The following is a 16,381-nucleotide window of genomic DNA, read 5'->3' on the forward strand; positions in this document are numbered from 1 at the left end:
ATACATACAAAAGATAGGATCTGTAATTGAGGCCATCAGGAATATACTTAGGATGGGGACAGAAATTTTGAGAGCAGATTTGAACTGTGCAGTATATCTTGCATGTCTTAGTTAGTTAAAGCACGCCGTCGAAGAGCTGTGCATTATCCACATTACATGCATTATTGCACATTAAAAACAAAGAGAGTTTATACATAGCATGCGTTAAGCTAAAAAACTATTTTAAGAATTTGTGTTTTAATGTTTTATCATTTTTAATATGCATTCGTATCCATCTATATGTCAGGGTGCATTAGTAATTTTTGCATCCTTCATCAACTAGTTGAACATTAATCTCACACTTTAATCAAAGCTTTACACATAAATATTAAAATAACTTACCGATATTTAATTTATGTACCGAAAGAAGAAATATCAAACTGTAAAATATTTCTATCCCACATAAACATGATAAATTCATTGCAAAATAGTAACTGTGTGCTATACACATTCACATACACATTATAGATTCTATCTTTAAGCCATTGAATCTCTACATGGCAAGTTATAACTAACCGTAGAATTCAAATTGGTGTAAAATGATAAGTATATATCATGTTTGTGTCAAGTAGACAGAAATATAATATTAAGTAAGGGGATTCCCAATGATTCAGCATATCGCACACCCTTGTATGGTGAATCCGGATATATTTGGTCATAATATTAACAAATAATATTTGTTTTGGTTCCTTTTGAGATCAAACAAATGCTAAACTTTAGATAACATTTTAAACAAGTTAAGAAACTGACAAGTGAAATAATAATTAAATCCGGCTAAAGGACAGGATGGGTGACAGCGGAGATAGATGTCCTAATTTTTACACTTCTATTTTAAACTTTAATTTACTGAAATTAAAATTTAACCGGTATTTCAAGTTGAGGAAAAGAAAATAGTTTTAAAAAGTATCACACAACAACACAGATATTCGTTATCAGGTCATAGATATAGATAACTTCTACGCCTTTTTGTTAAGGTTCTTAATAATCCTTTATTTTACTCTGAGTACAGACAAAGCTGTGATCCTGAAAACGTTTTAAGACATGGCAGAAAATAGATAATTAAATTTCAAATGCATTTTATGTTCAGAAAATTATAAACTTTTCTCGATTTTGCTATTCATTTTTTTTTTATTTCTGCAGAAGCTGCCTCCGCCAACATAAAAAAAAGTTGGGAAAGAGGTTTGAGAGCTTTTTATTATATGTTCGTGATATTCTATCTTTAGTTTTTAGAGTCCTATAATTGTTATCGGGAACCGCCCTCCCTCCCCCCAATTTTTTCCCAAAAAACACGGTTTATAGGAGACAGGAGTCCACAAAAAAATTCTGAATTACTGGTTTTATACATTTCTATATTCTTCATTTTTTTTTTGTTGTTTTTGCCTTTTTTCTATAATGGTATTTTTTTTTCGCCGTATTTTGTTTTTGTCCATGGTATTAATTCTCTATTTCGTTACCTCCATCATAGGCACTTGTCTCAGAAAAAAAATTCCTACATACCTTAATATAACACAATATGAAAGGTTTTTTTTCTGAGACAAGTGCCTGTGACCTCCATCTAAACCCTAGTGATTATACTTTACACATGCACCCAGACAAGGACTTGTGATTCAGTGGTTGTCGTGTATGACAAGAAGACGAGGGGAAGGCTTCCAGCGAATGCCATTACAAGGAGAAAAATAATTGATTCGGCATTTGTCTCTTTACTTCATCAGTTGTCATGTACAGCAAGAGAAGAGCATATGGTTCGGTGGTTGTCATACATTAACTCTGTACTTCATCAGTTGTCGTGTACAGCAAGAGAAGAGCATATGGTTCGGTGGTTGTCATACATTAACTCTGTACTTCATCAGTTGTCGTGTACAGCAAGAGAAGAGCATATGGTTCGGTGGTTGTCATACATTAACTCTGTACTTCATCAGTTGTCGTGTACAGCAAGAGAAGAGCATATGGTTCGGTGGTTGTCATACATTAACTCTTACTTCATCAGTTGTCGTGTACAGCAAGAGAAGAGCCTATGGTTCGGTGGTTGTCATACATTAACTCTGTACTTCATCAGTTGTCGTGTATAGCAAGAGAAGAGCATATGGTTCGGTGGCTGTCATTCATTAACACTGTACTTCATCAGTTGTCGATTACAACAAGAGAAGAGCCTATGGTTCGGTGGTTGTCATACATAAACTCTTTACTTCATCATTTGTCGTGTACAGCAAGAGAAGAGCCTATGGTTCGGTGGTTGTCATACATTAACTCTGTACTTCATCAGTTGTCGTGTAATAACATATGGTTGTGATGTTGTTATGTACAGTAAGAGAAGAGCCAACAGTTGTCATTGCCATAGACCATGGTTAGGAGATGTCATGACCGACACGATAAAAGGTTATGGTTTAATGGATGTCATTTACGGCAAGATAAGAGGCTATGATTCGGTGGATGTCGTGTACGACAAGATAAGAGGCTATGATTCGGTGGATGTCATGTACGGTAAGATAAGTGGCTATGATTCGGTGGATGTCATTTACGGCAAGATAAGAGTCTATGGTTCGGTTAATGTCATGTACGGCAACAACAACAAATGGAAGTTTTTAACGACCTTGACTGGCTATACAGCCCTTGCACGGTCGGCTATGTACGGCAAGATACAAGCCCATGGTTATTTGAATGTCATGTACAGCAAGAAAATAACACATGGTTCGGTGGATGTCATTCATGTACGGCAAGATAAGAGGCTATGATTCGGTTAATGTCATTTACAGCAAGATAAGAGGCTATGGTTCGGTGAATGTCATGTACGGCAAGGTAAAAGTCCATGGTTTTTTGAATGTCATGTACAGCAAGATAATAGCATATTGTTCGGTTGATGTCATGTACGGCAAAATAGTGGCCCATAGTTCGGTGGATGTCATGTACGGCACGATAAGAAACCAATACTCTGCTGGGTGTCATGTTTGACAAGAGAAGGGCCTGTGGTTCTATGATTGTCAACCCTGCAATATTGATATTGCTTATTATGCAACCATTACTAAAACATTTTCACATTTTTCGTCCCGACACTCTCACTCACCTAACTCTGATTGTTTACGTGCGGAGACGACTTTACTCTGAAGTTTCGTATATATGTTGCTAGTTGGACATTGTTAAACCCTGTTACATTCGTAAAATGCTATATCAAAACAAGACAAAACAGACAAAAGTATGAGTTCGGCGTTTGGCATACAATTGATTAAAAGCATGACAAGTACTTCAAACGACAAACGATTCTTATTGGTCCAACACAAAGTGTGCACACACTATGCTTCTTTTGCAAATAGACGAAATTCAAAACTGCTAGACTCTGCATTGTAGTAAACCAGTACTAATTTCGGCAATGGAAAATGTCTTGGCTTCAGACAGTACTGAATAATTTGGAAACAGACTTTGATGCAGCAAAATACCATACATTTATTGAAATTAATCTTTATAAAGAAATACTTTCATTTGTGTGCGCTATATAAATTTGAACTTAAAAATATTGATTGATTGTTTGTAGTAATAACTGTACGTAATCGTTACAGAAGTTAACAGTTGATCTCGGTGTGATTTTAATGTTGTCAATTTCATATCTAGCGTTGATGAACTCGGTGTTATTACATCATTTTGTTTGTCGTGGTCATTTATTTGTCTCTCTTTTTTTTTTTTTATTGCAATATTAATTTTCCCTACCTTAGCAGCAATATATACCAACTTCATATGCTTAACTTCTCGTCCTTTGCCCTAAATTAATTGTTTAGAAAGAAGATTCCAAGACCTTAAGTGTTGATAAATAATCCGTATAACAACTACACACATAATGCATGATGGTCTTGAAGATACATAAGAGGATGTAGTATGAGAGCCAATGAAACAACTCTCCATCCTTTTCACAATGTGTAAATCCAAAAATTTATATGTACGGCTTTAAATTTGAACGGAGCCTAGGCTCACACATAACACAGTATAGATTCTTATACTGGCGTTGTTTATCGTTTTAATTTCGTGTTATAGTGTTCTTGTAAATATATGTGTAAATCATTACCTTTACTTTTGTCATTTTGTTATTATGGAAAAAATATATATTATTGTCTTTATATTTTGCATATGTGCTTTCATATATGCCCTTTTTCTCTGTGTTGACCAATGTTTTGTTTTTTAGTGATTACGTCTGTCAATACAAGTGAGAGGTTTCGCTAGCTATAAAACCAGGTTTAATCCACCATTTTCTACATAAGGAAATACCTTCACCACGTCAGGAATATGACAGTTGTCCATTCATTTGATGTTTAGGCTTTTAAAATTGATTTTGCCATTTGATAGGGGACTTTCCGTTTGGACTTTTCCTTGGATTTCTGTATTTTTCTTATTTTACTATTTACATTTGCAACAAGATAGTATTAATCCTTCTTTGGTACTCAAATTCACCCCATTTTTTTGTATTGTTCGAGTTTCCCAATCATAGGATTGTAAGGACCTACTACATTCTGTCGTTACTTATAGGTATCGACAGGATGTGTTGGTATTTCCAAAGAGTGTGTTTTTCTTAGACCGCTTATAACTTGTTATACTAAATCCATGGTATGTGTACTGATGATATTTTAGTTAGGAAAACATAACTTGTGTATTAATTTTTACTGTCTTTGAACCAGCTGTAAGTACAGGCAGTACTATTTGGTCGGTATGGTGTGTTGATCTGATGATTAGTCAAGCCTTTTATAGTTTGATTTTATGCTATTACACCAATCTCACAGCAAGGGCAAACATGTATTACTTCCCCCTCCACATTCTTGTGTCTCACTCTGTTCGAAGTAAATATCATTCAGTTGGTGTTGTTGTTAACTCTCTCATATTCGTTTTTGTTACTCTTTTTGTACATAACTCAGGTTGTTAGCCAATCTAATTGTGTTATAGATCTCTGATTTCGAGATGCTCAGCTTTGACGAATAAACAAGTTGAAGAAAGGCGAAAGTTACAAATGAGACATTCAAAAGCTAACTAGATATGAATTTTAATCAGATTGGTTGTTAGTTTTCTTTGCCTTTTTTAATGTGGTTTACAGCTTGTCGCGTCAGAGGCTTTTGTTGCTTACTATGGGGTATTTGATTATTGCTCATTGTTGAAGACCGTACAGTGAATTAGAAGTATTTTCATCTTCGGCATTTGTTCTCTGCTGGTGGATATTTGTTGCAATGGCAATCATGCCTCTCAGGGGGGATCCAACCATTTTAAAAGGGGGGGGGGTCCCAACCCAGGACAAAAGGGGGATTCCAACTATATGTCCCAATTCAAATGCATTGATCGGCCAAAAAAAAGGGGGGTGTTCCAACCCCCGGAACCCCACCCCCACCTTGGATCCGCCAATGCCTCTACTTTTTACACAGTCATATTGTATATTCTCCTTTGCCATTGTGTGAAAATTTGTCTCAATGGCAATTATACATCTACTTTTTTTAATCACCGCCATTTTGTCTATTCCCCTTTTGTCGTTGTGTTGTCTCTCCTTCAACGTATGGACGTATGGCTTCAAGTGTTTCTCCCTCTCTCTTGGTTTTTCATTTTGTCTTAAATATACTTATGTGTAATAATCAAAGATTTATTATTTCTCTGCATTATTGATTTGGTTTGTTTTTTGTTAGAGGCATGTAAAAACATATGTTTTTGGTTCATTTATATATATATAATACAAATTTACTTCATAATATACTTTAGTTCAGTAAAGCAATAACAATTTTTTAATTGTTTGTGTAAAAGAACATAACACACAAACACACATCATTAAATTTACTACAGCATTGCTGCAGTCAAACAAAATCTTAAACCACTAAAAATGTGTTTCAGTCGATTTCATTGCGTGTTAAGCCGAAGGTAATATCATTGGTTAGCTTGCTTGTTAACTGAACCGTGAAGTCATTGTTAGGTCAGGTAAACTATCCTCCTCTAAGAGTAGACTAGTCTAGCAGATAACCAATCTATCTGTATGTTGGACTAGGCTACTTCGAAAGGAGGGTAGTATACCTGACCTAATAATGACTTCACTGTTCAGCTAACAAGCAAGCTAACCAAAGATATTACCTTTGGCTACACACTCAATGAAATCGGCTGTAAAGAAATTACACATACTTTGCATTAATCTAGCTACAGCATCCCAATGTATGCATGTACTTACAACATTATAAAACTCATTTCAAAGTAACAAATAACAATAATACATATTATAAACATTCCTCTATTTCTGTTTCCAGTGTGTGTTTGGAATCAACAACTACACTCACTTTATTTATTGGCGGCAACCACATTCTGTTTCGTGTAGGAGGTTCGGGCGAACTAGATCTGCTTTCTGAAGGGCTTGCTGAAACTTCAGAACTTTTCACCGAAGGACCTGGAATACTAGTTTGACTGTTGTATACATCTTCAAATGGTAGTACTGGCTTCGGTAGTTCTACATTTGAAGTATCCTCTTTCCTTTCGTTAATATCATTGGAAAATCTCAAGCGATAGTAAGCATGAAAGTTGCTGACAATAATCGGTACGGGCATTTGTATCATAATTATCCCCAATACAGCACAAAAACTGCCTACGATGTAGCCAAGCCACGATTTGGGGTACATATCTCCGTACCCGACAGTTGTCATGGTTATCAAAGCCCACCACATACCATGAAAAGCACTATCAAAATTATCAGGGGTAAAAGCTTCAGCGCAATATATAAAGCTAGCGAATATAGTAGTGTTAAAAACAACAAATACAAGAAGAAGCGAAAGTTCTGGCATGCTACTCTTAATTGCAAGATAAAGTATCCGCAGTCCTTGGTGATGTTTGATGAAACGGAATATTCTTAACACTCGAAAAATTTCGATTGCCTCTATGACTATAAACAGTGTGACGCCATTTTTCGTATGCCAAAACGTTCCATGTGTAACTTCTACGAATAAAACCATCCATGCAGGCAAAATATACAGCATATCTATCAGCGTTGTAATGTTCTTTAAGAGTCTTAATTTCCATGGACATACTACAAACCGGAACACAAACTCCACTGTAAAGAAAACCAGACAAGCTAATTCAATAATCTGTAACACCGGATGTGGAACCGTATTCAACAATTTTTTGATTTTAGGTATTTCGTCACTTGTAATTTCCTGTGTCGTATTTGTGGTGCTTCCAAACCGGTATATAGACTCATCGAGTGAGACACGACACTCTTCCAAAGTGGCACAAAAGAATGATATTATGGAAATCATCACCAAGATCATGTACACAGCATGCCAAATCTGAAATGATAATGATAATTATAACTATAAGAATACTCAAGATCAATCAATGCAGTGCATAATCTGGTCGTATCGGTAATTCGTATATTTTCCGTTTGATTTTACTGCCTAAAGAAAAAAAGTTTGTTTCCAGATTTTAGAGAAAAAAATAATTTGTTTTTGATTCTGAGAAAAAAAAAAATTGTTTGTTTCACCCTCAGCTGCCACTTTATGTAATGCTAAAATTGAAAGAAAAAAATTGTTTTCGACTTGTGAAAAAAATAGATTGTTTTTCGCCGCAGGCGAAAAAAAAAGTTTGTACAGAAAAAAAAACCCATAGCCCCCCCCCCCCCCCAGAAAATCAAATGGTTGCTGCCTAATAAATATAGAATAAAGGACTTTTTGTTTTTGATACTGACTTTATCACAGTAAAATATCAGGTGAGCCCGAAGGGCGAGCCTGATATTTTCTGTGATAAAGTCAGTATCAAAAACAAAAAGTCCTTTATTCTGTTTATCGGTAATTTAAAAAAAAAATAAAAATAACTACAATAATAGAGAAAATAACAAACGAACTTCTTTTTTGCGTCGAATCACGGCGAATCACACTTGACGTCACAGGCGGCATTACGTCATATTAAATTTTGTCACAGTGCAGTAAACATGGCGTTGTCTTGCACAAAGTATTGAAAAGGAATTATTGCATGCGTTTCATTAATATTCTGCTTTGGACATGACACTAACAATGGCAAATATAATGGTAGCATACCGGTAAGTTAAATTTCTTTATTTTTCACAAAGCATCAGCATAGTGATAGTCAGAAATATTCAAATAAGAATGATACGATATGAATCAGCAGATTTTTCATCGATCATCATTTCGAGTTCAATGACAAGTTATAATTATGTTTTACTTAGTTTAGTGGATAAAATTACATTTATTTTGTCATTATTCGCTCAGTGTTCATCATGAAAACCAGGGGCTGATCCAGCCATTTTAAAAATGGAGGGGGTCCCAACCCAGGACAAAAGGGGGGTTCCAACCACAGGTCCCCATTCTAATGCATAGCTGCGGAACCGTAGCTCTTAGGTCCTTATGTTATTTTTTGACTATTTGCGGACCATATGGCCCAAATAAAGGGGGGGTTCCAACACCCGGACCCCCTGGATCCGCCACTGAAAACGATCACATTGATTTCAAATAATTTTAAGAAAGAACTGTGAGGAGACATTTATACAGGAGGCAATGGCCCAATGTAAGCTGACTGTAAATTATCTGAACAAGCTCATTTCCTGTCGACTTCATAATTATTTCAAACATTTTAATAGACGTCACTTAACTTTTAGCTTATAATTCTTGCTTTTTCAAAGTCATGTTCATTTATTTTCAACACGGACCAGAAATTTGAAACTTGGAAAGGCCCTGCGGTTACCTTTAATTTCAGAAGCGAATTTAGGGGTAGGCGACCCGGTTACCGGCGACCCGGGTCACAGTCACCCCTTTTAAAGGCTACAGTTCTGGTCAAAGCAAACTTTTAAAGTTTGGTGCCCCCGGTTACCCCCATTTTTAAAATGTATCCTAGATCCGCATATGAATATCACGGTTCACTTTTTTGTTTTTTGTTCTATGACTATCTGTCATATTGACAATGAAACCACATCTTTTAAAATTGTATATGATGGTCCCACAAAAATGTCGAAAATGTGTAAATTTCATTTTTTTCTTCTAGCTTCTCTCATGCGACAGCGGTACCTTTTTGGTAACTATTTATGTGTTGCGTTTAAATATGAATTGTAACACTTTATAGTGACTGAACAGGTAAAACAAATACTTCTCAAGAAACAGAAAAAGAAAACTACATGGAACAGCACCAGGCTATGTATCAGGAATTGGTATTGTATGAATAAAAACTCAGCATGGACGATATGTTAGTTGTACTTCATTTTTTTTTAAAAGACTATCGGGTTTTTCATGCATTTTCTGTTCACATTTTCACAACAATTGTTCAAAAAGGCTAAACTGACTTTGTGAAAGTTTCAAACAATGTCAAGTGTTTCATTCGCCAAAAATCTCGTGCGTTTCTGCGGAAAAAATCACGCGCTATTTTGTGAATGAAAGGGGAAAGTAGATCCTTACGCGTTGCATTCGCGCATGTCATTTGCGTACTAACCCAATAATTTTTATATCACGGCAAGTCCACTGATACTGACATTATCAGCGAGTATACATCAAAGGAAAAATGTACAAATTACCGATAAATTAGAGTATCAACGTACTGACTGTATCACTGAAAATATTTGGCAATACACTGTGTGACGTCATAATTATAGATAAACAGAATAATAGGTAGTTTCGTTTTTGATACTGACTATATCATGTGGAATATCTTAACTCGCCCTAACGGGCTCGTCTAGATATTCCACATGATATAGTCAGTATCAAAAACGAAACTACCTATTATTCTATATAAACTAATTGTTTTGTGTAGTTTAGGTAACCAATACATAGTAGAGAACTCCAACTATTCAGAAGAAACCTTGAGTTGTGATGGGGATATTATATATTTCTGTTAACTATTAGTATATGACTCTCTGTGGAGAACACAGACTTGATTGTAGATGAATTTTTAGTTCATTTACAAGTACGTCCGTGTATTGTTACGGCATACTACCACGTTATTGGCTGATTTGTCGGCTGGTACAAACACAAACCGCGTTGAAAGTATTTGAAGTATAATATATTAAATATCGTTACATGTTACAACATACTGTTATGTATTATTTTGTGTTGAGATGTGGTATGATTGCCAATGAGACGACTCTCCCGCACAAGAGACTGGCAAATGACACAGAAATAAACAGTTATAGGCCACCAAACGGACTTCAACAATAATCAAAGCCCATACCGCATAGTCAGCTTTAAATGGCCCCGCTATCACAAATTGACAGTTTGAACGAAATCTTCGCAAGAATTCGCCTTTGCATTCAATGATATCTGTAACTAATTACAAGAGAACCGTGGTGTTATGGTTAGTGCATCGGACTACTAACACAAAGGTTCCTGGTTCGATTCCCGTCTGGGATGAAAATTTCAGGAACTGAATTTTCGGCTCTCCCTTGACACCATTTGCGAGTATGGTCTCGAGGAAACGATGATAGTCCGTCGGAAGGGGACGATAAATGGCTGACCCGTGTTAAGAGAGAGCCATATCTCTTGCACGTTAAAGACACCCTTGTAGATTTCGAAAAAGAGCAGGCTAATACCGCTACAAGGCAGCACTCGCACCCGCAAAGTGGAAAGGAATTAATATAAGTTGCAAAACTTGTTTCCCAATCCACTATAAATAAATATGTTTAAACTAACTAATTAACGTTTACACATTTGTATTGGCGGACTTCTGTCCCATTAATGTTTTCAAAATTTCAAACATAAAATGAGCTAGCAAAGCTTTAACCATTTTACCTAGACGCAGATCAAGCCATTTTTAAAAGGATGTTCTAACCATAACATGTATGTCCCCATATAAAAGCATTAGTTGTTAAGCAAAAGGAGGTTTCCAACCCTGGAACCCACTCCATTGGATCCGCAGGTGCACGGCCTAGACAAACATGTAATCGTGAGTCAGGGAGTGAGACTAAGTACTGTAAAACGTTTTGAGCTAAACACTCACACGACAAGAAAGGACGGAAATTAAAACGGTCAAATTGGCAAAACAAATGTAAAAATGTAGGAAAGTGTCTCTGTTTCTGATGCTCGTCAAATAAATTTCATATTTTCCTAAACTCTACGAATATTGTATATTTATAACATCATTTTCAATTTTATCTTAATTGATTGATTATTGTTTGATCAACATCCAGTGGTACATATTTCATGATTGTCAGTTTTATTCAATTTAGGATTTAAAACACAAATAAAAGCATATATATATAAGAGTAAGAAAGTTGAACGCAAGCAACCAGTACACATTTGACGCAACGTCAGATATTGCTACCTTTGGTGTAACAGAAAAATTACGTTAGATTGAAAATTAGACGAGCTCTATTTTCAAGCTTTTTTGTTGGGTGAATGCAAAGTATTGCACAAAAGTATATTAAATGCCGTGTAATTCCAATCCAATGTGATTTAATGATTGACATAGGATATTAAATTAAATGCCAATAAGTTTGTGGTGTTTTGGGAATAGTTTTGCATTATATATTCAAACAACATCGAATATTAGTTTAATCTAGCGGTGGTAAATAGACAAATATGGTTGTGATCTTAAAGTTATTTTACTTTCATTTTGATGGTTTATAGGTGTGCATGTTTTTGTAATATGTACATAATTTCGTTTTGTTGAAAGTGTGACATTTACAGTAAGCAGAGTAATTAACTTGCGAATGCGGTTCATACCGTTCCTGAGGTATTACGCCTGTAGCAGCGTCAAATGAGCGCATTGCCGCTTATATGGTTTACTCCAGTGTATCATGCTTTCTTTAATGAATATCTAAAAAAATTATGATCAAGTTGATTTATAACAGAACTTTTTTTTATGTCGGTTCAAACCAATTTTTCTATGCTTCTGTTTGAATTCAAAAATATATATATTTGTAGAACTATATACTAGTAAATAATGATACCTCTACAAAATAAACACAGTTGAAACTTTTGTCTGATTCTTAAATAAATCTCTGGGAAAAAAACTTTCAAAATAATCGTGTCCGGTCAGATAAGAGCAACGAAAGGTGCATTTTAGGGACCATTTACTGTTTTTAGGTGATATTTTCGTCTATAGCAAATATCAAAGTTAGGAAACAACCAACTAACTTCAAGTGGGTGGGGTTCTAAAGAAAATATTCTCAGTGATTCCCAATTTGATAAAAAAAAAAAAAAAAAAAAAATGGCCAAGCAGATGACAAAAAAAAAAAATTAGAAATTATTATTGAAAAAAATAATTTGATTGATAGCGTTGATAAACTAAAAAAAATGAGTTCGCACGGAACAAAAGTCCGACTCGGACGAAAAAAAATCCAAAGTGTACTGATTGTAATATACATTTTACTGCTAAAACTTGCTATTACTTGCCACAGAATAGGCCGTAACATGTCGGGAAAATATCAACTCCGGAGTATACGGTCGGTTATATGAAAATAAAATACATTATAGTATATTAAGAGGTACGGTGCAGTCCGGTGTATCCGCGCACCTAAGACTTATGACTTCACTTCATTCAAGTGATAAAACCAAAAATTGGATAATTTTGTGTGAACACATGCATTCATAACATACTTTTATTTCATAAAATCTTCTGTTTGTATGGTTACATCCTTTAGATTTTGTGTAATGTGTGTCCAAAATTAGGAAAACCCCTGTTCTGAGAGTTCCTCCAATGTCCGGTGATTTCGCGCATGCCTTCCAAAAATAGCTTATTTGAAATAAAGGAAAGATTTTATACTACGAAATATAGCTGAGTTTGTACCAAACACACTTCCAAGGATGCAGAGCAAAAAATATTTCAATCTGATATTAATTTGACTGAAATAAAACAAAAATAATCTGATGATGTAATTTTTTAAATGGAAATTGGCCAAATATGGTAAATCACGGGATTGCAGTTATTAATTAATTCTTGAACTTATCAATTTTATTGTATAGTTTCCTCGCGTTTTGGATCAGGGATTAATCCTCAAAATGAAATACTTATCCTGTATCCGAAACAAACCTTAGTTGCCTTAGTAGATGAGCACTGATCATCTAAAAATTCCCATGTACGGATTCGCCAATTCGAAATGTATTCGGGTACATGTTTGCTCTGTGAACTGTAAATTTTTGGCTGTACTTTAAGTTCTTGTTGAAGACTTTCTTCGGACGCATACTCATCAAAATCCTCCTCAAACACTTTTTTGCAACAGTCAGTCATTTCGGAATATTCAATTTGCCAGTATGAAAGTTCAGATTCTACCAAACGATAACATACATTATGTGGTATATGAAGCTCCCCGGACTTGTAGTAATCCAAAATGTAATGAAACAAAACAGGATTTCGGTCGAAGAAGTAAGAATTTGTACTTTCTTCGTAGGTTCCACTGGTTGCGTCCAAATCTGCTAGTCTTGTCTTTGGAAATCGCTTGAAATGATCTTTACTGGTTTTAAAAACTTCTCCTCCAACGTTTATGATAATAGTGTTACTTTTCTCTTCTTTAGTATTTTGTGTTATTTTCTTTATCAAATCTTTCCATCCCATACTTTTTCCTTGAGGGGGGCGCGTATGACTGGCCATTGAATAGTGAGCCATCTTGTTTAATCGTCTTGTACTCCTAAAGATAACTTGTTACACCGAAACACAGCTTTATACAACAGGCGGCCATTAACATTATATAATGACGTCACTGAAAACGTCGACTTCAGTCGCGGTATTGTCATTATCGTTTTGCCGCGATTTTACGGGAATGCGAAACAGAAGAAATCTAACATAAACGATTCTTAAAATCTTGACATAAATTAAATGCCGAGTATGCACTCTCGAAAGATAAAGACCATGAATTAATTTTCAATTTATTTCACATTAATTGTTAACTTATTTAGGTAAAATCCCAAAATCCTATTTTTCGTGTGCGTGTGTCTTCTGTGTGTATCTATGCCATCAACAATATTAGTGCCTCGTTCACACGTACATTTAAATGCGAATCGAATTCGCTAATCGTGTTCACACACTCTTCTTATTTAATTCGAATTGGCTAATACGAATTATCCAATTAGCATTAGAAATACGCTTTTATTAATACGAATTAAAAGTGAACGTCGTTTGGACAGTAAAGCGAATTTGACGCGCATTGCAATTCGAATTAGAATTGACGTTAGGACGAATTAGTTAATGCGAATCTAATTCGAATTACGTGTGAACTCAGCATAGGGGTAAACTGGGCATGTAACAGTACAGTTTATTCCCGGTGTCACATTTTTTTTAAATTCTAAAGTTATGATTGTCAAACATCAAAAGTTGTGATGCCTTGGAGCATTATAGGCGAGAATCCAAACATTAAATTTTTTTAAAAGGGGGTTGCGACCTCAGGAACACCACAAGACGTTCACATAATTTAAAAAAAGATAATTAAATTGAGAATGTGTTCATGTGAGTGACACACATGCTTCATCCACTTGCATACATTAAAAGTTATGTACAAAAGCGAGAAAGAAAAAAACAAAAGAGAAAGTAATTGCGGAAATACCAGAATAGGGAAGTAGATTTTTTTTTTATAGCAATGGGCTTTAAATATGCATACATACAAGTACAAGTTTAATCGATACTTTCTTCTTCAGATTTGTAGTTTTAATATATTTTTATCTTTATCTTTATATATTTCCAGGATTAAGTACATGTGCATAATAAAAAGCCTTCGGACCGTTGTCTGCTCTTTGGTCGGGTTGATGTCTCTTTGACAAATTCCCCATTTTCATTCTCAATTTTATTATCCTGTTCGAACAGGCCTTTCTAGTACCTATCTGTCTTTATCTTTACAGAGGATGTACATGTACATATAGTGTTACCGAGAGCGTAGTGTCGATCTTAAACTTTGGTCAGTTCAAAATATTTTTCTAAATATATTTGTAATTTACACTTATCTGACCTAAATGTTCTCTTAAATTTACACAGTAACTATAGTATATATGTTAAATGAACAACTTATGCAGGAGGGAAACAGAAAAATGTGCTTTCCAAAAGTAGAGCAGTCTTTTGAAAAGGGTAGCTGACCGGTTGCATATATGGTAAATTCTTCGGGTTAACATTTTTTTAATACTCAAAACAAACTGACTGGACTATATAGTGATTCCCCTTTTTTTCTCTTCAATGAAAGTAGTAAAAAGTTAGCACCCATTTTGATAGATTTTCGAAGTCATTTTTTTAACAAAAAGACCAAGTTTTCATTCTGTGTTTTTTTTGTAGATATATCCTTCTTTAATATATAGTTCTAAAAAAATATTTTGAATCATGAAAAATGCGTTTGAACCAAACAGTAAGGGCATATTTGGTTCGCACCTTACTTTTCTGCTACTACTCAAACTTTATAATATCATAGTATATATAGACAAACTAATACATGTATACTGGACAACTTACTCACCTTAGAGCATTTTGAAGATGTAAAATCGTCTAAAAACTCCCAGAGGCGAATTCTCCAAGATGAGTAATCATAATGATTATACGTTTTACTGTGAACACTATAAAGGTTTTTTGGAACGTTCCTGACTTCATCTATCAAGGCTTCATATGATGCTATGTCATTAAGCGATTCTTCCAAATATCTTCTGCAACAATCGGCTAAATTTGAAAAGGCCAGCCCCCAGAATGATAAGTCATTTTCAATTTGTCGCACACATACATCACGAGGAATGTGCATTACTCCGTCTCTATAGAAATCTAAAACGCACTGGAATATAGCAGGATTTCTGTCAAAAAAGTAAGATTTTGTTTCGGTATCATAATTTGGGCTTGTAGTTTCAAGCTCTGAAAGCCGTGTTCTTGGAATGTTTTGCAAGGTACTTCTGTAGGTCTGGAATAATTGTCCTCCGACGTTTATTTTAACTACTTCACCAGTGGCTTGCACAAACCTATTCAAATGTGCAGCTAACTGCAATTGGTAATTTGATAATTGGGGTTGTGCGAGCGAATGTCTTGAACTACCTCCTCTATCGTCGTGCCCTTGAAAAGTTGATTTTCTTCGTGTTGGCAAGGACAGAAAATGAGTCAAAGTCATTCTCTTTCCAAATTCGATAAGTCATTTTCAGTACCTTTGTAGCGTTCCATGAACTATTCTGAGTTTACCCTTCGTCCTTACAATGATCGGATATGATGGGCGCGGCCATTTATGATTTTATTTTGCTTATGAAGCCTGACGTCACACATAAGTTCAAGCATAACGTCGCAATTTAATGTCATAATTGTTGGCGCTCTAATACATTGCAATCAAGACGTTCGGCATGCTTTATTGAACTGTAACATTTGGACGTTTTGAACTGAAGGAAATAGAGCTTTGCACCGAAGCATGTCGGTTGTAATTCTTCAATTTGGAATAATTTTCACAATTTTTATAATTTAAAAA

The 16,381-nt window shown here is 35.1% G+C and overlaps 1 protein-coding gene across 1 annotated transcript; it reads right to left on the reverse strand.

Moving 5' to 3' along the window:
* Nucleotides 1–5,735: 5,735 nt before the first annotated feature.
* On the reverse strand, nucleotides 5,736–16,182 carry LOC143076686 (potassium voltage-gated channel protein Shaw-like). Its single transcript, XM_076252526.1, has 2 exons — nucleotides 15,404–16,182; nucleotides 5,736–7,319 (listed from the first exon to the last, which is right to left on the reverse strand). The coding sequence occupies exons 1-2, from the start codon at nucleotides 16,034–16,036 to the stop codon at nucleotides 6,261–6,263; spliced, it is 1,692 nt and encodes a 563-aa protein (XP_076108641.1). The 5' UTR covers nucleotides 16,037–16,182; the 3' UTR covers nucleotides 5,736–6,260.
* Nucleotides 16,183–16,381: the final 199 nt, after the last annotated feature.

This window comes from Mytilus galloprovincialis, chromosome 5 (assembly GCF_965363235.1).
Source record: "Mytilus galloprovincialis chromosome 5, xbMytGall1.hap1.1, whole genome shotgun sequence".
Classification (NCBI taxonomy): Eukaryota; Metazoa; Mollusca; class Bivalvia; order Mytilida; family Mytilidae; genus Mytilus; species Mytilus galloprovincialis.

What these genes read in the sequence shown, in the direction of transcription:
- LOC143076686 (XM_076252526.1), bottom strand. Translation starts at nt 16,036, where the DNA reads ATGACTTTGACTCATTTTCTGTCCTTGCCAACACGAAGAAAATCAACT. An exon ending in CATCTTCAAAATGCTCTAAG is followed by an intron (nt 7,320 to 15,403) that starts GTGAGTAAGTTG and finishes TTATCATTTCAG; the next exon opens with ATTTGGCATGCTGTGTACAT.